Source organism: Pleurodeles waltl, chromosome 4_2, assembly GCF_031143425.1.
Source record: "Pleurodeles waltl isolate 20211129_DDA chromosome 4_2, aPleWal1.hap1.20221129, whole genome shotgun sequence".
NCBI classification, from domain to species: Eukaryota; Metazoa; Chordata; class Amphibia; order Caudata; family Salamandridae; genus Pleurodeles; species Pleurodeles waltl.
In genome coordinates, this window is record NC_090443.1 from 816,263,450 (window position 1) to 816,285,062 (window position 21,613).

Here is a 21,613-nt window from a genome sequence, read left to right on the forward strand (position 1 = left end):
AGAAAGTACACCCTCAGCGGCACAGGGGCGGCCGGGTGCAGAGTGCAAACAGGCGTCGGGTTTTCAATAGGAATCAATGGGGAGACCCGGGGGTCACTTCAACGATGCAGGCAAGCACAGGGGGGGCTCCTCGGGGTAGCCACCACCTGGGCTAGGCAGAGGGTCGCCTGGGGGTCGCTCCTGCACTGGAGTTCAGTTCCTTCAGGTCCTGGGGGCTGCGGGTGCAGTGTGGTTTCCAGGCGTCGGGTTCCTTGAAGCAGGCAGTCGCAGTCAGGGGAAGCCTCTGGATTCCCTCTGCAGGTGTTGCTGTGGGGGCTCAGGGGGGGTCAACTCTGGCTACTCACGGGCTCGCAGTCGCCGGGGAGTCCTCCCTGTAGTGTTAGTTTTCCGCAGGTCGAGCCGGGGGCGTCGGGTGCAGAGTGTAAAGTCTCACGCTTCCGGCGGGAAACGTGTGGTATTTAAAAGTTGCTTCTTTGTTTCCAAAAGTTGCAGTTTCTTGAACAGGGCCGCTGTTCTCGGGAGCTTCTTGGTCCTTTAGATGCAGGGTAGTCCTCTGAGGCTTCAGAGGTCGCTGGACCCTGTTGGATGCGTCGCTGTTGCAGTTTTCTTCGAAGTAGGGAGACAGGGCAGTGGGGCTGGGGCCAAGTCAGTTGTCGTCTCCGTCTTCACTGCAGGGCTTCAGGTCAGCAGTCCTTCTTCTTCTTCAGGTTGCAGGAATCTGTCTTCCTCGGTTCTGGGAGCCCCTAAATACTCAATTCAGGGGTGTGTTTAGGTCTGGGAGAGCAGTAGCCAATGGCTACTGGCCCTGAGGGTGGCTACACCCTCTTTGTGCCTCCTCCCTGTGGAGAGGGGGGCACATCCCTAATCCTATTGGGGGATTCCTCCATCTGCAAGATGGAGGATTTCTAAAAGCAAGAGTCACCTCAGCTCAGGACACCTTAGGGGCTGTCCTGACTGGGGAGTGACTCCTCCTTGTTTTTCTCATTATCTCCTCCAGCATTGCCACCAAAAGTGGGGGCAGTGGCCAGAGGGGCGGGCATCTCCATTAGCTGGGATGCCCTGTGGCGCTGTAACAAAGGAGGCTCACCGCCACGTGTTACAGTTCCTGCAGGGGGATGTGAGAAGCACCTCCACCCAGTACAGGCTTTGTTCCTGGCCAGACAGTGACAAAGGTACTCTCCCCATGTGGCCAGCAACATGTCTAGTATGTGGCAGGCTGGCAAAAACTAGTCAGCCCACACTGGAGTCGGGTATGTTTTCAGGGGGCATCTCTGAGATGCCCTCTGGGTGTATTTTTACTGGCATTAGTGTGCATTTCTTGTGCTGAGAAGTTTGATACCAAACTTCACAGTTTTCAGTATAGCCATTATGGTGCTGTGGAGTTCATATCAGACAGACTCCCAGACTATATACTCTTATGGCTACCCTGCACTTACAATGTCTAAGGTTTTGCTTAGCCACTGTAGGGGCATAGTGCTCATGCACCTATGCCCTCACCTGTGGTATAGTGCACCCTGCCTTAGGGCTGTAAGGCCTGCTAGAGGGGTGACTTAGGCAGTGTGAGGTTGGCATGGCACTCTGAGGGGAGTGCCATGTCGACCTAGTCATTTTCTCCCCACCACCACACACAAGCTGGCAAGCAGTGTGTATGTGCTGAGTGAGGGGTCCCCTGGGTGGCATAAGACGGCTGCAGCCCTTAGAGACCTTCCCTGGCATCAGGGCCCTTGGTACCAGGGGTACCAGTTACAAGGGACTTACCTGGGTGCCAGGGTTGTGCCAATTGTGGAGACAAAGGTACATTTTAGGGAAAGAACACTGGTGCTGGGGCATGGTTAGCAGGGTCCCAGCACACTTTCAAATCATAACTTGGCATCAGCAAAGGCAAAAAGTCAGGGGGTAACCATGCCAAGGAGGCATTTCCTTACAACTGTCATCAGCGTACTTTTGATTATCTAATAAGAAGTTCATTGGCTAAATTGTAAGCCACCCCATATACGGACCAATCATGAACTTTTCCAGATTTCAATATAGCAGTCTGGCATCTGTTCTGGGAAAATTAGGAGCAGGAGAATGAGATTTTGCTATTTCCTTTTATCATTGACATTATCCTTTAGCCATTATTGCTGATAGTGGTTCGAAACATATTAGTGATGTGGGTTTAGCTGTTGATGTAGGCCTGATTCTCTGAAGACTTACCTGATGGTGTCCCCTTGCTGAAGGCTGCGTGTTGTTGTTCTATGGGTAATGTATGAAATTGCACTGATATATGTGTCTTTTTTTGATTTGCAGGTACCAGCTGCAACTTATAGTTTAATTGCTGCATAATAACATTGTTTTTTGATAATAACCTGAGCTAGTGTTTTTTTCTAAATTTGTGTATCAAAATTCTTTTTACATGAAGTCCAACATGTTAATGCTAATTTGTGGTTAGTGAGGGAATTTATCTTCACATGCTCATGATTCATATTGACATACTTTGTGATCTTTTGCCCTGATGTATACTTTACTACTGTTGCGAATCTTAGTGTTGTTAATCAGTGTTACGATACTTGAGATAATTTGTTTGATTGAACTCAGATATATAACATGTTCTAATCAGCCATTATTGATTCTATATGCTTATCATTTATGTTTGAGAGTTATTTTCGTGACATTAGCATTGTTAATATAGGGAAATAAATTCACAATCCTTCTTAATAAACTGGTGTGGTTATTGTTTGATGTTCAGATCTTTGAATATTTTGAGTATTGTTGATAACTATAGCATCCATTATTAACATCCCCCTCAAGCCTATGTCACGTCGATCCATTGGCCTATGGTGCAAAATCCACTATTCAGTTTGAAGTAATAGCTAGGATTTCTTGGCGCTGAAGCATTACCATCGGGTCATGGGGTAAAGCAATTAGATGTTGATACGGAGAGATAAAAGACAGGATGAACTTACTAAAGAATAAGCACTGCTAGCTTCATTGTCATAAGATTAATACATGTTAAAAAAAAAACGAAACGTACTAGCAATTTGTACGGGGCACTACAAAGATTCTTAGTAGATAACTATCTTCAAACTTAGAAATGGGAGCTGATGGTCTCTGGGAATATGCATTCTTCCTGTAGTTTTATTTTGCAGGCTGCAGCTGGTTCAAAGCAAGCTCTTGCAATTGCTGTACACAACCCTGGCTACCAGCACTAGGCACTTTGGGAAACTGATGGGTTATGTTGGAGTTCTTGAAAACAAAGTAATGGTAAGACCACTTTGGACATATGTGGACCAAGTGTTGCTGTTGAAAGGGAGGCCGTCTTGCAGAAAATTACTAATTATTAAAACCTCAAAAAATGTAATTAATATGCAGCCCTTTTTATAATTGTGTGGCAGTTAACGCTTTCTGAAATGTACATGCTGTAGGGCAGAATACTGAAGTAAATACTGTGTAGAATTGTAATAGGTATATGCTATGATGGCCGGCTAAGCAGGGACGCATTGGCAGAGCAAATAAAGCTGTGTTTGGACAGAATCTGCCAATCAAGATTAAAAAAAAAAAAAAAGTTTTTAAATGTGCCATGTACCTCCTGGCTCAACAGTTAATTTATAACATTTGTCAAAAGCATTACAGCAGACAATTTAGCTACAATGTAAACAGCAAGGATAAACAGACTTCAGTTATGCCTTATATTTTGAGTTCTGATTAAAACTTACAAAAATATAGTGCTGCAAGGCAAAAACAAAAGAACACCACCAGCTTTTTGTATACACTGAATCCGCATCGTAAAGATTTTAATGTGTGATACAGTAAACTTGAGATATAAAATAATCTCCAGAGTTGCAACACAAGCAATCCAGAAGAGGTAGAATGATGCACTAAAGAGCCAACAGCATCAGGGAGAGAGGAGTACTCCTCTGGGCAGAGTCAAGTCTACTGTGTATATTAAAAAAAAAAAAAAAAGGCATCAAAAGAATACATTTCAGATACACACAAAACACAATAAAGTCACGACATAAAGAACAAGCATTTTGTAACAAACCCACATTTACCAATAATTGCATAGTAGTGAGGTTTACGAAACATTTATTTGTTAAATACAAGTATTCATTGACGTAATTATTTATGTGAGCTAAACCATAAAAAATCTTACCCATAACTCTCCAAAACACAGCCGAGCATGAGAAACGTCAGACCTATGGCTCCACTGAAGGATAAGGCAACAAGTGCTAGACAGAAGAAAATTAAAACATGTTTCCCATGAAAAGGATGTAGTGCATGTGCCATATGATATAATCACAGTATCAATTTTATTAAATTAAACTGCTCAACAACCAAGGTGGACTTATAAAACAAAAAGCATCACTGAATCAGTAAATCCAATAAATGACCTGCATGCAGTTTCCTGCCGAAGCGGTTCTGCACTCAGGGTAACCAAGCACCACCTACATTTTTGGAAATCAGGTATCCTGGAAATCTGGAGAAACATCCCCAAGTGGAGGACCTGCAATGATTTCATTTCTAAAAGGTGACTTGGACGCCTTTTTGTGTACATCTATTTTTCAGAAATGAAAAGCCCTGTAGATTACTCCCTATTCACCATGATTTTGACTAACCTCGTGAGTGTCTGTACTTTTCAGGCTGTATCTGCACAATGCCAAATACTAATAATGAAAGATGCCAGTGTGCTGCCCTTCTGTGACATATTTTCCTACAGTTTACATTTATAAATAAAGCTTGAGAATCATTTTGTTGACAGGTCTCTCTACATAACCTTTTACTGGCACTGTGTAGTGGCTCTTTAGGTATCTGCTAAAGCAAAGGTGTAGCTATAAATCGTGCAACAGGTGCAGCGCCACCAGGGTCCAGGGATTTGAGGAGCCCACTGCTCTGTTATTATGGCTGTCTTTTACTATTCAACAGGTGGGCAGGAGGGTCCCATTAACCTTTGCTTGCATTAACGCCCATGGCACCCTTGCATTGCCATTGTGTTTTCGCCACACTGGCCCTTATAACACAATAACCTGGGGGAAGATCCTCCAATGCCAGTACATATGCATGAGCAATCATACCTTGAACCTCATGGCTCACAGCACTTAACGCAGCAAGGCTCATCTATAAGAAATGGGATTTTATGTTCCGAAGGGGGGGTCCGCACTTTATGTACTTTAAAGATGTGCAGTCACTTTTATTCTCTAGGAACTGGAGCAGGACACAACACTAACAAAATAGGTCACTAGGAGTCGAAAACCTGGACCAAGGCTTTAGTTGAAGTTATCTGGCAGGATTTCAGCTAAGGGTCAGGATTAACTGCAGCTCCTATCTCTGGAACTTTCCTGCTGAGGTAATCACTTAGGTATTGCCCTAAAAGAGGCACATAAAACATATTTCATACGCTTAGAGGTTATTTCTGCAACCTTTACTGAATAAACGATGTATCATATAGGCAACAGTGCATGAACTTCTTCTTCGTGGCTCCTGAAGGTTTGAAAAAGGAAACCCAGACTAACTATTTGCCATGGATTTTTAAATTCCCAAATGAATGCTCATTCACACAGTAAGGAAGATGGAGACAATCACCCCATCCCTGAGTAGTCAAAGATCTTTCAAGAAACACAGGACAGCATGCGTAACCCAGATTCTGTATTCTATTTTCTCAACACTGACCCAATGCTCTGCACTATCGTAACTGTAGTTGACTTCCTGGACGTATGCACATACAGTCACCTTCCAGAGCAACCGTGCACAGAAGATAATCCCTTTCAACTTCATGCCAAAAAGTGATGACAGTAGGGCTGACACTGGAAAAGTAAGACAGAAAATGGGACAAATGAGCATCTACTAATATCATAGTAAGTTCCTCCTCCTGATTGTACAACAGCACCCAGAGCTTCAGTGGGATGGGGAGGGAGACAAATGTGTATAGAATCTTGTCCAGCAAGTAAAAGTGCATTGTATCCCCAACACACCTGAACCTGGTTTCAGAACCATGGCAGCAGGACATCCTCCTTAGACATGAGCAAGTCCAGTAAATGATTCTTAAAGCATAGAAATAATTCCTGAAAATCCTGTAGATGTAATTGGTTTACAACTCAGGAAAGGACTGTGACTGAAGTGGCCTGCAAACATATTCTCCCTCCTCAGAGGCACTGAAAGCCTTTAGAGTTTTCAGAGCATTACTCCGTCACAAACGTGGGGGATGCCCTGTCCGCAGTGTTACAAGTACAACAGGGTATATTGGACTTACAATAGGGTGGAAGAGATATCTGTCACGTTTTGACAGGTTATCATGTCCAACAATGTCTACATGTTGGACTTTTTCCCTTTTGCAGGGTCATCCCCAATCTTTTTGCCTCCTTCCTCTTAATTTTCCTGACTAGTTTTTGTTGATTTTAGGACTCTGAGCACTTTACCACTGCTAACCAGTGCTGAAGTGCATATGCTCTCTGTGTAAATTGTATTGTTGATTGGCTTATCTATGACTGGCATATCTGATTTACTAGTAAATCCATAGTAAAGTGCACTAGAGGTGCCCAGGGCCTGTAAATCAAATGCTACTAGTGGACCTGCAGCGCTGGTTGTGCCACTCACATAAGTAGCCCTGTATAAATGGATCAGACCAGCCACTGCAGTGTTTGTGTGTGCAGTTTTAAACTGCCGATTCGACTTGGCAAGAAACCTAACCTTTTTTATACAAGGTACGCCCTAGGTAGCCCCAGGGGCAGGGTGCAGTGTATGTTAAAGGTGGGACACGTACTTATATGTTTTACAGGTCCTAACAGTTAAACACTGCTACATTCGGTTTTCACTGTTGAAAGGCCTATCTTTCTCTTGGGTTAACATGGGGGCTACCTTTAAAAATGATCAAGGCGTAGATTCCCTTTGGGAGCAGATAGACACATGGAGTTTGGGGTCTCTGAACTCACAATTTAAAAATACATCTTGTAGTGAAGTTGGTTTTGAGATTGTCTGTTTGAAAATGCTACTTTTAGAAAGTAGGCATTTTCTTGCTTAAATCATTCTGTGACTCTGCCTGTTTGTGGATTCCCTGTCTGGGTTAGTTTGACAGTTGGGCTGCTTGCACCTCTCTCAAGACACTGAAACAAAGGGAGCTGGGGTGTACCCTGCATATCCTGATGAGCCATCTGTGCTAGGAGGAAGGGGAGAAGGGTCACTCACACCTGAAAGGGCTGTGCTTGCCCCACCCAATGCAGTCTCCAACCCCCTGGTGTGTGTTTCGGGCCTGGCCGGGGCAAGGCAGGGTCTTGAAAACAACAGAGACTTCTCTTTGAAGTAGGCCTATTTCAAAGGTAGAAAGAGGTATAAGAAGTGCCCCCAAAACCCCAGAAAATTATATCACTTCTGGCCACCTCTGCTAAGGAGAAGAGCTGAAAAGCTAAGGAGAAGTGCTGCCTTGCCTGTGATTGTCCTATGTGGAGCTATCCTGAAGTTGCTGCTTCTGCCTGTGAAAGGGGACAAAGACTGGACTTTGCTGTGCATTCCTGCTTGTGAAGAATCTCCAAGGACTTGAACTGAGCTTGCCTCCTGTTGTTGAAGTCTCAGGGCCATCAAAGAGTTCCCCTGCCAGCACCTGGACTCTCTGCTGAGACTCCTGCCCTGCCAAGTGGTGCTCTATCCAGTTATAGGGCCCTTGAAAGCAGACGCTTGCAAACAAAGACTGAAAATCCAAGCACAGACTGCTGTGCGGGGAAATTTTCGACACACCTTCCGTGTCGCGGCTGATAAACGACGCACCGTCGGCTTTGCAGCTAAAATCAACGCTCCACCTGCATCGCGGCTGGCAGATCGGCGCAGCGCAGCTGGAGAAATGACCCGCAACACCCGCTAACGGAGGCTGATAACAATGCAAACCCCAAGCAGCACAGTTTTGTGATGCCGTGCGACTGGATTTTTAACACAAAAGCGATGGGTGCGGAAAAACAGCGCAAAGCCTGCATGGACCCGAGGTGCCTGCCCAAATCGACACTTCGCTATCTTGTGGGAAAGGAGAAACGACGCACGCTGACTTGACTGGAGGAGGAACGAAGCACGGTCTCGATTGTGAGTGAGAAATCGACGCATTGCTGTCCTTTTTCGACGCACACTCACCCGTGTGGCTTTATTTTGATGCTACCCGGGTGCTTTTGTGAAATACCAGCATTCTCACTGTTTTCTAAAGGATTTGAGAATCTTATTCTTTGAAAATTCATAACTTGGCTTGTGTATGCTGGATTTTTGTCATTTTTATCTTGCTTTGTTTAGATAAATATTCTCTATTGCTCTAAACCTATGTTGTGTCATTTTGTGGTGTTTTCACTGAGTTACTGTGTGTTTTGGTACAAATACTTTACACATTGCTTCTTAAGTTAAGCCAGCCTGCTCGTGCCAAGCTACCAACGGGGTGAGCGGGGGTTAACTGAGGGTGATTCTCCTCTATCCTGACTAGAGTGAGGGTCCTTGCTTGGACAGTGGGTAACTTGACTGCCAACCAAAGTCCCCATTTCTAACACTGCATAAGGCCTTAAGATCCTCTCTGCCCAGGTTCTGTGCAATATAAAGAGAGGCAGGCAAGCCACAAATTAGCTGTGCTGAAAATGTTTGCCATATAAATCATACAACATCACGTCAAATATGACATAGTCTCCTCAAAACATTTTATGTGGAAGCTTTGAGGATAATACATTACATTATAGCACTACACTGAGAACTACTGGAACTTAGAAGCAACTATTCCTGCCCCAGCCCCCTCCCTGTTGACAGTACCATCAGAGAACTAAGAGGCAAGACAGTTGTCATGTGAGCCCCGTATGTAACCAAGATTTTTATAAAATAGAGCAACATAATAGTCTATGAGACCAAATACAATAGGTTTTGCACAGCTGATATTCCGAAATCATGCATTTCAAGGTGCTTTCATATGCGATAGTGAAGAAAAAAGAGGATCAGTAAAATAAAATATCTGCCTAAGATCACACAATTTGGTTAAACAGGTAAGCAGCTTTCTGGTTCCCTTTGTACAAATCAGCCACTAAATTGGTATCTGTTTGTCCTTTCTAACCTCAAATGTTAATGCTTTGTTTTTAACTCTTTGTACATGAGAGTAGAGTGAGGGTAGCAAGCAGAACCAACATGAAAGCTCAGCTCGTTATGGGATCGAGGTTCCAACTGGACCTCGTGCTCACCCGAAGCCAGACTTCAAGTTCAAGCTCACCCAACCTCTAAATATACACCTACAAAGGCCATTGTGCTTATGGGTGAATGCTTTGGATTTGCGATTTTCTGCCCTCACTTGAACTGCTTCTGCCACCACAGCACTGCCCAAGCATGTCTCCTTGCAAGAGTGAATGGAATAATTTCCTTGCTAAATGCAGTTTATAAAATATTTGCAAGCACTTTGGGAAGGAGGTTAGGCAAGGTGATAAATGAGATTATCCATAAGGAAAAAAGTGGCTTCTTACAAGGCAGGCAAATACAAGAGCTGCTGAAGATGCGGATAGGCTCTATAGATCTGACAACCGTACACAAGGCGTCACTGGCAATAATGATGTTTAGAGCAGCAAAGCTTCCGAGTTCTTTAATACAAACGGTCAACGTCCTTTATGATAATACCACAGCCAGGCTTTTGATCAATGGGGCCCTAACAGGGAATGTAAGATCAGTAGGGGCACCAGCCAGGATTGCTCGCTGCCCCTCTTTTTAAACTATACATTGCGCCTTTTGCAGAGAAGGTAAGAGAAGAACAGACCATTAGACAGTTTAGGGTGCAGGGCTTGCCCCAAAAAATCTTGTGTTATAAGCCAAGGATTTGATACCGCCAGTGTAAAGGAATCCCTTTTAGAGCATTGACATACCAGCTAAAGAGTTTGAGGCAATCTCATGATACGTTATTAACCAGGACAAGACTGAGTTACTGTTCTAGAATTAGGACCTTCAAAGTAACCTATAAAAAATAAAAAAAAATAAATAAGGTATCTGAGAGTTAGGGTATACCCAAATTTGGGTGCGCTTGTGGACAATAGTTTTTAAAAAGTCTTTAGCAAGATTAAGGCTACTCTCAAAAGGTGGCAAAATCTGTCTATGACTGTTTACGATAGAGTCATTCAAGTTAATATGCTACCAAGAGTTTCCTTTCTGTTTAACCCCTTCGCTGCCAGGCCTTTTCCCCCTCAGGTGCCAGGCCTTTTTTGAACTATTTGGGGCAGTTCGCACTTAGGACCTCATAACTTTTTGTCCACATAAGCTACCCACGCCAAATTTGCGTCCTTTTTTTCCAACATCCTAGGGATTCTAGAGGTAACCAGAGTTTGTGGGTTCCCCTGAAGGAGACCAAGAAATTTGCCAAAATACAGCAAAAATTTAATTTTTGTAAAAAAAAAAAAAAAAAAAAAAAGGGAAAAAAGGGCTGCAGGAGAAGCCTTGTGGATTTTTTCCTGAAAATGGCACCAGCAAAGGGTCCTAAAATCACCACCTTCACAGCTTTCAGGAACAGGCAGACTTGAATCAGAAAACCACATTTTATAACACAATTTTGGCATTTTACTGGGATATACCCCATTTTTTACTACTTTTTGTGCTTTTAGCCTCCTTCCCGTTAGTGAGAGAAATGGGTATGAAACCAATGCCTGATCCCGGAGAGCTAAACATTTATAAAAAGTAGACAAAATTCTGAATTCAGTATGGGGTCCTTTGTGTAGTTGCTACAAGGTTTTCCTACAGAAAATAACAGCTGAAATTAAAAGAAATATTGAAATTGAGCTGAAAAAACAGCCATTTTTCTCCACGTTTTACTCTGTAACTTTTTCCTGCAATGTCAGATTTGTGAAAGCAATATACCGTTATGTCTGCTGGACTCTTCTGGTTGCGGGAATATATAGGGCTTGTAAGTTTATCAGGAACCCTAGGTACCCAGAGCCAATTAATAATGAGCTGCACCTTGCAATGGGTTTTCATTCCATACCGGGTATACATCAATTCATTTGCTGAAATATAAAGAGTGAAAAATAGCCATCAAGAAAACCTCTGTATTTCCAAAATGGGCATAAGATAAGGTATTGAGAAGCAGTGGTTATATGCACATCTCTGAATTCTGGGGTCTTCATCCTAGCGTGTGAATTACAGGGCATTCCTCAAATAGACGTCTTTTTTACACACTGTCTTACATTTGGAAGGAAAAAATGTAGAGAAAGACAAGGGGCAAGGGCACTTGTTCTGCTATTCTGTGTTCCTCCCAAGTCTCCTGATAAAATGGTACCTCACTTGCATGGGTAGGCCTAACGCCCGCGACAGGAAATGCCCCAAAACACAAACATGGACACATCACATTTTTACATTGAAAACTGACATGTTTATTGGAAAGTGCTTAGCTGTGGATTTTGATCTCTAGCTCAGCCGGCACCTAGGAAAACCTACCAAACCTGTGCATTTTTTTTTAAACTAGACACCTTGGGGGAATCCAAGATGGGGCGAATTGTGGGGCTCTCTCCAGGTTCTGTTACCCAGAATCCTTTGCAAACCTCAAAATCTGGCAAAAAAAAACAAATAACTTTTTCCTCACATTTCGGTGACAGAACGTTCTGGAATCTGAGAGGAGGCACAAATGTCCTTCCACCCAGCGTTCCCCCAAGTTTGCCGATAAAAATGGTACCTTGCTTGTGTGGGTAGGCCTAGTGCCTCTGAAAGGAAATGCCCCAAAACACTATGTGGACACATCAAAATTATCAAATACAAAACTTACTGTTTTGGCGGGGGAGGCGGGCATCTGCGTTTTTGGTCCTGGGCTCAGCAGCCATATAGGGAAACCTACCAAACCTAAACATTTTTGAAAACTAGACACCTGAGAGAGTCCAGGGAGGTGTGACTTGCGTGGATCCCCCAGGGTTTTCTTACCCAGAATCCTCAGCAAACTTCAAATTTAGCTAAACAATTACATTGCCAACATTTCTGTGTGGGATCACCGCAACAGGACAAATTCCCTACCACCCAATGTTCCCCTCAGCCTCCCGGTAAAAATTATACCTCACTTGTGTAGGTGGGCCAAGTGCCTGTGATAGGGAAGAGCCAAAAACATGTCGAAATTGAGGGGGAACCGAAACGGGTCCAAAAAGGCAGTTAAAAAATACCTTTTCAGGCTGACAAGTGGGGCAGAATTTTTATCGGCATAGATGAAACAATGCTGGGTGGTAGGAATTTTGTGGATTCCTGCAGATTCCGGAAGGTTCCATCACAAAAAAGTGGGAAAATTGTGTGATTTCCATCAAAGTTGGAGGTTTGCAGGGCATTGTGGGTAAGAAAATGGTGCGGGGTGGATGTGAAGCACACCATCCTGGACTCACCCAGAAGTTTAGTTTTCAGATGTGTCTCGGTCTTGTGAATTTATCTACATGGCAGCGTCCCAAAGTCCAAAAAGTGTACCCCTCAGCATTCCAAGTGGGACGATTTTGAGAGTTAGACATGCTCTCATGGCCCAAATGTAAAAACAAAACACAAAATAAACGAATGTCCTCTTGCTTGCAGTGGGATAAGATGTTTTAGTGTGCAGGGGAGAACTGAAAGGCTGTTACCCCCTTCAGTTGGGGTGGAGGCATCACCATGCCTATACTGGTTAAGTAGCCACCACCCCACTATTTCTTTTAATTCCCTACCATCTAGTAGGTTTTCTGCCCCCCAGGGAGTGGATTGGGGGTAATAGTCCCATCTGCCAACCAGTGGGCAGAACAACTTGGGCCCCATTTATTTGGGGTGGGGGTATAGTCATACCCCCAACCCTCTTTTTTCTTTACAAACAAATATTCCCTGGTCTCTGGTGGGCTTACTGCCCCCCTTGGGAGCAGATGGGCCTTCCAAAAATAGGCGGATCTGCCTCCAAGGGGGGCAGATGTGGCAAACTGTAATATGCCCTCATGGGGAGTGACCCTTGCCCAAGGGACTGTCCCCCCAAGCAAAAGACACACACATACACACACACACCAATCCCTGGTGCCTAAGGGGTTTCTGCCCCCCCCCCCGGGGCAGATCAGCCCATTAGAAATGGGCCAATCTGCACCCAAGGGGGGCTGAAATGGCCTAAAATAAATTTGCCCCCAGGGGAGCGACCCTTGCCTAAGGGGTCACATCCCATCTGTAAAACAAATAAAACTCTCTGGTGCCTAGTGGTTTCTGCCCCACTTGGGGGCAGATCGGCCTAATAAAAATAGGCCGATCTGCCCCCAAGGGGGCCAAAAATGGCCTAAAATAAATTTGCACCTCAGGGTAGCAACCCTTGCCTAAGGGGTCGCTCCCCTTGTGTGAAATTATCGCAAAAATAAATAAATCACTGGTGCCTAGTGGTTTCTGCCCCCACATAGGCCTAAGAAAAATAAGCCGATCTGCAAATGGCTTAAAATAAAATTGCCCCCCAGGAGAGTGCCCCTTGCCTAAGGGGTCGCACCCCACCTGTAAAACAATAATAAATAAATAAAAAACTGGTGTCTAGTGGTTTATGCCCCCCTTGGGGGGGTGGGGGGGCTAATAAAAATAGGCCAGTCTACCCCCAAGGGGGGCAGTAATGGCCTAAATATAATTTGCCCCCTGGGGGAGCGACCCTTGCCTACGGTGTTGCTCCCCACCTCTAAAAAACAAAAACAAAAAATGATCCCTGGCGCCTAGGGGTTTTTGCCCCACCCCCTGGGGACAGCACAGCCTAATAACAATAGGCCAATCTGCCCCCAGGGTGGGGGGCAGAAAAGGCCTTGAAAATAATTGCCCCCTTGGGGAGTGACCCTTGCCCAAGGGGCCGCTCCCCTTATGCTAGTTTCCGTTTGGAAAATTATCCCTGGTGTCTAGTGGACATTTCAGCACGATCCGGCTGCTGAAATGCGCTGAGAGACATCAAAGGGAAGGAAATTGCTTTCCTTCCCTTCCCTTTGAAGCCTCTCAGGCCCCATCACATGATCAGAAGAGAAATGCAAAAGCATTGCATTGCATTTCTTTTCCGATCCGTGCTGGGCGGCCTCTGATGAGGTTAGTGTGCGATCACGCGCAGACGTCATCAGGCGTCAGCGCTGCAGCCACGGATGTAACCATTACGTCTTTGGCGCCCAAGGGGTTAACTATATTCCTCTATCGTTCGACAAAAATATATCCATAAACTACAGGGGAATATTTACAGTCTTACATGGGCTTTTAAAGAGGACAGGTTATTTCAAAAGAAGTTATTGTTAAACTTCCCAGAGGGAAGGAAAGACGCTGCTAACGTCCATATGTTTAGGGATATGTTACAGACACACGGGGTAGAGAAGGGATTCCTCTACAAGTTTGAGAACACAATTTACATTTTTAAAAGTGTGGTTAAATGTGTTAAAATTAGTAGCTGGTTTGTGGTGCAAGCTGCGAAAAAGATGGGCAATACCATATTAATCCACACTGTCTCCAATATGGTACACCCCGGTGTTAGACCTGACAGCCTTAGGGTGGTCATCCTCCAACTTTTTGCCTACCTCCCTCCATTTTTCTGACCTTGTTTTTGCTGGTTTTAGCTCTGATGACCAGTGCTAAAGTGCGTATGCTCTTTCCCCTAAACATGGTAACATTGGTTCATACCCAATTGGCACATGTACCATTAAGTCCATAGCAAAGTGCACTACATGTGCCCATGGCCTGTAAACTAAATGCTGCTAGTGGGCCTGCAGCACTGATTGTGTCACCCACATAAGTAGTCCATTAACTATGTCTCAGGCCTGACATTGCAAGACCTCTGTATGCAGTGTCACTGCCACCTCACCTTGGCATTTAAAACTACTTGCCAAGCCTTAAACCCCCCTTTTTCTATATATATATAAGTCACCCCTAAGGTTGGCCCTAGGTAACCATTAGGGAAGGGTGCTATGTAGGTAAAAGACACAATGTGTTTTACATGTCCTGGTAGTGAAACACTTGTTTTCCACTATGGTGAGGTCTGCTCCTCTCACAGACTAGCATTAGAACTTCCCTCATATACTTTTAAGTGGCAGATTCTGATCTGGAAGGAGTAGCCCCGTCGGTAATAGAAAATCCTCCTTACTGGTGAAGTTGAATTTAATATTACTATTTTAGAAATGCCACTTTAGAAAGTGGGCATTTATTTGCATTTATTGCCATCTGTGCCTTACAGCACTGTCTCTAATCTATGTCTGGTCTGTGCTAGTTGATAGCTCCCCTTGTGCATTCCATCCAGACAACAATAAACACAGGACACTCAATCACATCTACATACTGAATGGGTCTCACTGGGCAGGAAGGGAGGAGGGTTCTCCCTTACACTTCAAAGGCCAGTGGCCTGCCCTCACCCAAAGGGCTTATACCCCCGCACCGGGATCCTGGCAGACGGGACTGGGCTGAAAGTGGAACTTGTGCACTTCAAAACCACTCTTTGAAGTTTCCCCCACTTCAAAGGCATTTTTTGGTATATAAACTAGGTCTTTAACCTCACCAAATCAGACTCTTCAGGATCTACACCTGGACTTTGTCAAAGAAGCTGCCTCGCTGCCCAAAGGACTCATCTGGACTACTTTGGTGAAGGACTGCTTTCCTGCTTGCTGCCCTGCTGCCTGGTTTGCCTGACTCTGCTGGAAGGACTCTGCCTTCGTCCTAAAGTGCTCTCCGAGGGCTTGGGTTGAGCCTGCATCCTGTTTCTTTAGTCTCAGGGCCAAAAAGGCATCACTTCTTCAAGAAATACTTGTGCATCGGAAAATCAACACAACGCCTGCAGAAGTCAACGCAAAGCCTGCATCGTGGCTGGTAAATCTCCGGACCGCCGACCGGAGCAACGCAGCACCAGCTTCCAGACTGGAAATTCAACGCAGCGCCTGCCTCGCAGCAGAAAATTTGGTGCATCACCTACCAGATCAATGCAGCACCTGCTCCTTCTACCAGCATGTTGAGGATTTTCAACGCATCGTCCCTGGGCGTCAAAATATCCATGAATCACAGTGAGGAACCAAGGATGCGCTCCTGAAAAACGATGCATCACCTTGCAACGTGGAAATAAACGGCGCATGGTTAGTGCTGCGCCGGAAAGTCCGCCGCAACACCCTATTTTTCCACGCATCTCCTCCTCTGTGGTCCCCGTGAGTCGAATTCTTGACGCAAGCCAGGTACTGTGTGCCACAAGGATACAACCATTGTTTCTTAAGAACCGAGACTCTATGAAATCTTCAAAAAGTTATATTTCAACTGATGCTTATGGGATTTTTATCATTTTTACCTTATTCTATTCAGATAAATATTGTCTATTTTCTAAACATGTGTGGTGTAATTTTGTGGTGTTTTTCACTGTGTTACTGTATGAGTTATTGCACAAATACTTAACACATTGCCTTCTAAGTTAAGCCTGCCTGCTCTGCGCCAAGCTTCCACAGGGTGAGCACAGGATAATTTGGGTTGTGTTGTGACTTAACCGGACTAGGATTGTGGTCCCAACATGGACAAGGGTGAATACCTCTGCCAACTAGAGACCCAATTTCTAACACCCGGGTACCCCGGATTGCTTAAAGGATTGACTTTGTTCTTTGCACAAGGTTGCAGGGATGGAAAGATGGGGTGACTTACTTGAGGGCAGTGTTAAAGCCTTCGGAGGAGCTAAAGAGAGTTACGGGTGGCAAGTTAACTGATTTAAAATACCTCCAATTACTTTCTTGGACATCGGCCCATAGGGAGGTCTTGGAAGAGACTCGGGATTTCAAGTTTACTCTGCTGTCCCAGAAGAAAGCTAGAAAGAATGCTATATGGTATGACCTAATCTGTGAAGCAGAGGATGAAAAAACTTCACCACTTCACAATTAGAAAAAGTCTGGTATGCATCTTTTATTAAGTTATATTATACTGTGAAACTAGCCACATTCAAAAGGAATCATCCGTTTAGATTAAAAAGGGTGTTATGGACACCATATAAACTATCTAAGCTTCCGGGGAGGCAAGAATATAGATTTAACACTTGTAATCTTCTTTAATGGCGGATAATTGTCATATGTTTGTGGAGTGCCCAAGATTGAAGGTTTTTGGGAAAATGTTAGTGTGATTCTTACTGAAGTTTTGAGGCAAGTTATTTGGTATGCTCTTTGCTTGTTTTATTTGGATTACAACCAGGAGAGATGCTGGTTGGGGACAGTAGAAAGAAGCAGAAGCTTAGGTCCTACCTAGTACTATTAGTCAGACATATCAGTTGTAGAAAATGGGTTGAACCATTGTCTCCTAACCACAGAGAAAGCATACCACTGGTAAAGAAGATTTGTATGCATGACTCAAAAGACCTTAGCCTGAACAGAAAAGAAAACTACTAGTCTCCAATGATTGGACCGGGAGAGAAACCATTCAATGATTACAGCACATTCACTCTGCTAATGAATGTTAATATTTGAAGAGTATGACGGCCCGAGAAGCCAGCTATGAAAGCAAAGGTATTCCATTGCTTGGTGTTATGGTGTAATGGCTATCAGATGTAAGGTGATGAGGACAAATTATAAAGGAAAAGAGTGAATGGAATGAATGTTAGGCATTTCATTTTTACCAGCTGCAATAATGAATGATTGTCCCGATTTCATGGTATTTGTTTTTAAGCATCTCAGTCTGTATTTATCTTGTTAATATTGGAATAATTGATGCTGATGCACACAATGATACATTCACATACAAGAACAAAGTCGCGTCACCACTATTAAATTCACCCGTCATGAACTCTCCATTGACCCTGGTACGAAAGTATGCGGTCAAGAAGGCTGTGAGACCTAGGCCTCAGGTTACAGACTGACAGGTAACTGGTGGGGTGGCATGTAGCCATCAGACAAACGAGCAAACAGGAATTTTAGATCAGATATGTACAGCACAATGGTCTGAGGAAATTGGCCCCAATAAAACACATATGGCCGGAGGGGTATGCATATTTTCCAACACACCATAAAGTCAGAAGCCACATGAAGTTAGGAACACTTAGCCTATCAGAACACAGCAACACGCAGCGACGACGTGCCCCTCGGGCCGGACATCTGGACACGTACTCTCTGGCCCACATTGTGTCCAATCAAGGTCGAGGCCAAACTGCATTTGCTTTCAGGACCTTATTTATATCTCCATGACAGATGTTCACATTCTGTCAAAAGGAATATTGTAATTTTTTTATTGTACCCAAAATAAAGGTATAAAACACCGCATAGAATCAATGTACTTTGAGACAGTCCTCAGACCCCGTTCTGCAACTGTTCTCATGGCCATAGTGTTAATTAAATGAACTGTTCCTGCTTTGCCCGACGACTCGTCTTTTTAAAGGTAAATTCAGATTCAAGCACCAATCTATATATTTTTGTCATATAAACTGTATTTGTCCATTTTGTGAAAAAACATTTACCCACAACTGGTATATTTTCACATTAATTTAACGTGTAAAGGTATTTGAGTTGTTGAGTCTATAGGAAGCCATACATCATTTCTTTTGAAGTCTTCCAGTGATTGTGTAAAAGAGAAATTTGTCATTTATGTTTTTAGTATGTGGCTCTATAACTATGGGACATGAACTGCTCAAATTCAACGTCCCGTGGGAACGCAAGAAGAGTAGAGGCTTTAAGTCTTCCTAATGACACGAAAGATGACATACATCAGATTATTTCAATACCGTCAATTCGTCACAGAAAGTGATGCTATAACATTGTCAAAACCTTCTCTTCAAATGTATATTTTTCAGTCAAAGCTTACATGTAAAACTTTTATACACACACACATAAACAGTAGGTAAAGTGCATGTTCATTCACGAACCACAAACGCCTATTTATTTGTTTCTCATTGAAAAGCAGCGGTGACTGGGGCAATAAATGAGCCTACAGAAAAAAATGCATTTATATACACTGCATGTGCTATAATAAAACACAAACGTAGGAATGTAAACATTGCGTTAAGCGTGCAGACCTCTGCAACAACCAACCAACCAAGTAAAGACGGGTGCGTTACCTTTCATTCCAGCCATTGTAAAGTTTCAGTACATACGAAGCTTCAGCCGTCTGTTACCCAAAATATTTCTTCGTTTTACAGGAAACAACAAAGAAGACAAAGATGTCTGTTCCCCGTGACACGCAAAGCCCTGGTAACATATCTCATAACCACGCCCCGCGGTAGGCTGTGTTCCTTAGTTATGAGCGAATCCGTCTGTCATAGGACTCCCATTGGTTAGAGGGACGTGAAGGGGCTGGTCCATGCAGCAATAGCAATAGAGCAGAAGCTGGAGGTGCAGAGCGTCCCCGTCACACACAAACATTACGTCTAAAGCGAGACGGAGACGCTACTCGCGACTTCTTGGAGATTAGTGTCTATCCTTAATCCAGCCTCTTCCACAGAGTTGAGAGTTATAACATTGAGTGACAAATGAAAGAGGAGATGGGGCGGTCTTGTACAAGGAAAATGCAGCTATTAGAATAGCTCCGGTGGAAGCAGCGAAGACTTAAGTACACGGAAGGTTGACCTGTTTTACATTCTTGGAAATAGTACCGAACGGCCGCATGTAGTTAGCTGGAAAACCATGATACATTATTTAAGAAGCGGTTTATCACTGTTTACTCCTCTCCTAGGGTGACCGCTTGGCATGGAGGCAAATTCTGAACAGGACCGTAAAATAATCAGGCCAATGGGTCAATATTCAGGAAAAGGGTCATTTTTAAGGACACATCCATGGATACTTTATCAGCGTATTTGTTTACTGTTTTCTACACATTTCTGTTTAGTCACTGTGGTCCTTATGTTATTGCCTGTGGGTGTGCTACATTCAGGTAGCTTATTATGCGCTTGTTCAATAGAAAATGAATGCCCTTGAGACCGGCCGGTGTCAAGAGCATCACCACTTTCATTGTGTTTTATCATTTTGCAAACCTTCCCCTGCTCATCCCTAGTTCCTTCTTCAGACACTCAATACTTCTCACGTCTGGTCTGGGGGCCTGCTGCGTGTAGCTTTTTCTACTTTAAAGCTGACTGTGACTGCAGGTGTATTGGCCCTTCCAGACTTAAAATGCTATTATTTAGTTGCACAGTTCCATTGGTTGTTTTGGTGACTGTCTGGCTGCCACTGCATGAGAAGCGGCTTACCTGTAAACCCATGTCAAACAGGATTACTTTAGAAGCCATCCCAGAGCAATTGGATGATCATCAAACTATCTTAGAAGTCATTTTCTCATCATCCGACATCATCAAGCTCTTGAAGTCATCAGCAGAGTTTAGAAATGTGTGCTGGATGATTTGAGGATGCCTTGAAAATGACTGTCCGATTACTTGGCAAGCTAGGGTTGTTCTTGATAGTTTCAAGATGACTTGAAAATGAGTATCCGATGATTTCACAAAATGGGATTATTGCTGATGATTTGAAATGAGTATCTGATTACACCAGGAGAGGATGGTTCTTGAGGATTTGAGCCTATTTTAAAAACAGACTATCAGATTACTTCCCAAGTACTAACAAATGGAAATGCTTCCTGATGATTTAAGGATGCGTTACTAATTACCTCAGGACCATGACTATCATTTTGTTTTCACTTTTGTTAGAAAGTTTTAACCTGTGGCATGGTTTCAGAATTATTTGTGGATTATTTCAAATTGAAAACCATTTAGATGGTATATACGTTTTACACTAGATTCAAATAAGCATGAAATATGCTTCAGAAATCGATGTGTAAGGTTAATAGATTTATTGGCTTGTATGCACACTTTGAATGAAACCTGTGATTTCAAATTTGGTTTCAAATTGTGTTAGCACCCGATTTTAAGTGAGGATGTAGCTCTTTTAGAAGACCGTTTTTTCGTACGTCAATGAAAATTGTGCCAACCATTCTCTAAGTGTTTACCAAGTTGTTCTAGGCTAGCTCAGTAGGCTGATTGCCTGCTGCAGTGAACTGAATAACTGCAGGCTTCTGGTTTGAATCTCAGCATGGCGATGACTCTTATTTTCCACTGCACAAAGTGGCTAAATGAGAACCTTTGGATAATGATGCCTTTTATAGGTGCCACTGAAATGGTCTATGGAGCACTACATTATGTAGCAAGGATAAATATAGAATGTAATGACAAATGATGCAAAACTGTGCGGCACGTTCTGCGCCTGTCATTGTTTAGACATGATAACACAAATTGAAACGTAAGGGATCCCAGCACTACAGAAAATATAAAGATTTTGCAGTTAAAATTATGAATATTAAGTAGTGCACATTCTAAATGTTATCTACCAACAAACAATTATGTCATGAATTTTCTCCTAAACTAGAATTTAAGTCAAATAGTTTTAAGCAGTAGAAAGTTAAAATAGTTCTATAACTTGCTGTAAAAATCACTAGTCTCCTACCTAAATGTAGCTTGTTGACATAAATGACTAGCAGATTACGAAGACAGTGCCTGCAGCGGTGATGTGTGTGTCTGCAGGTCACTTTGAATTTGAAACAAACAAAATGAGCGTATTTGTGGTGAATAACCATGCCATCTTATAGTGCGATCCCAGCATATCGCAAAAGATATTTAAAATAAGGAAATTATCTGAGAAATAGAGTGTGAAATAGGCTCAAAAATAGAAAGCAACACAGCGCTTCCTGATAAATGTGCAGCATCTACACAATTTAGCAGGGTGACTTATAGACAGTTGTTACCATGTCATCCACC

The 21,613-nt window shown here is 43.5% G+C and overlaps 1 protein-coding gene across 1 annotated transcript in view; it reads right to left on the reverse strand.

Moving 5' to 3' along the window:
- Positions 1 to 19,093, reverse strand: part of LEPROT (leptin receptor overlapping transcript) — a 41,839-nt gene extending 22,746 nt beyond the window's left edge. Inside the window, exons 1-2 of the mRNA XM_069232493.1 lie at positions 18,932 to 19,093; positions 4,133 to 4,208 (exon numbers count right to left, since the gene is read on the reverse strand). Of these exons, the coding sequence (XP_069088594.1) occupies positions 4,133 to 4,208; positions 18,932 to 18,947 (92 nt within the window). The 5' untranslated portion in view covers positions 18,948 to 19,093. The remainder of the gene's footprint in view (positions 1 to 4,132; positions 4,209 to 18,931) is intronic.
- Between the last annotated feature and the right edge of the window lie 2,520 nt (positions 19,094 to 21,613).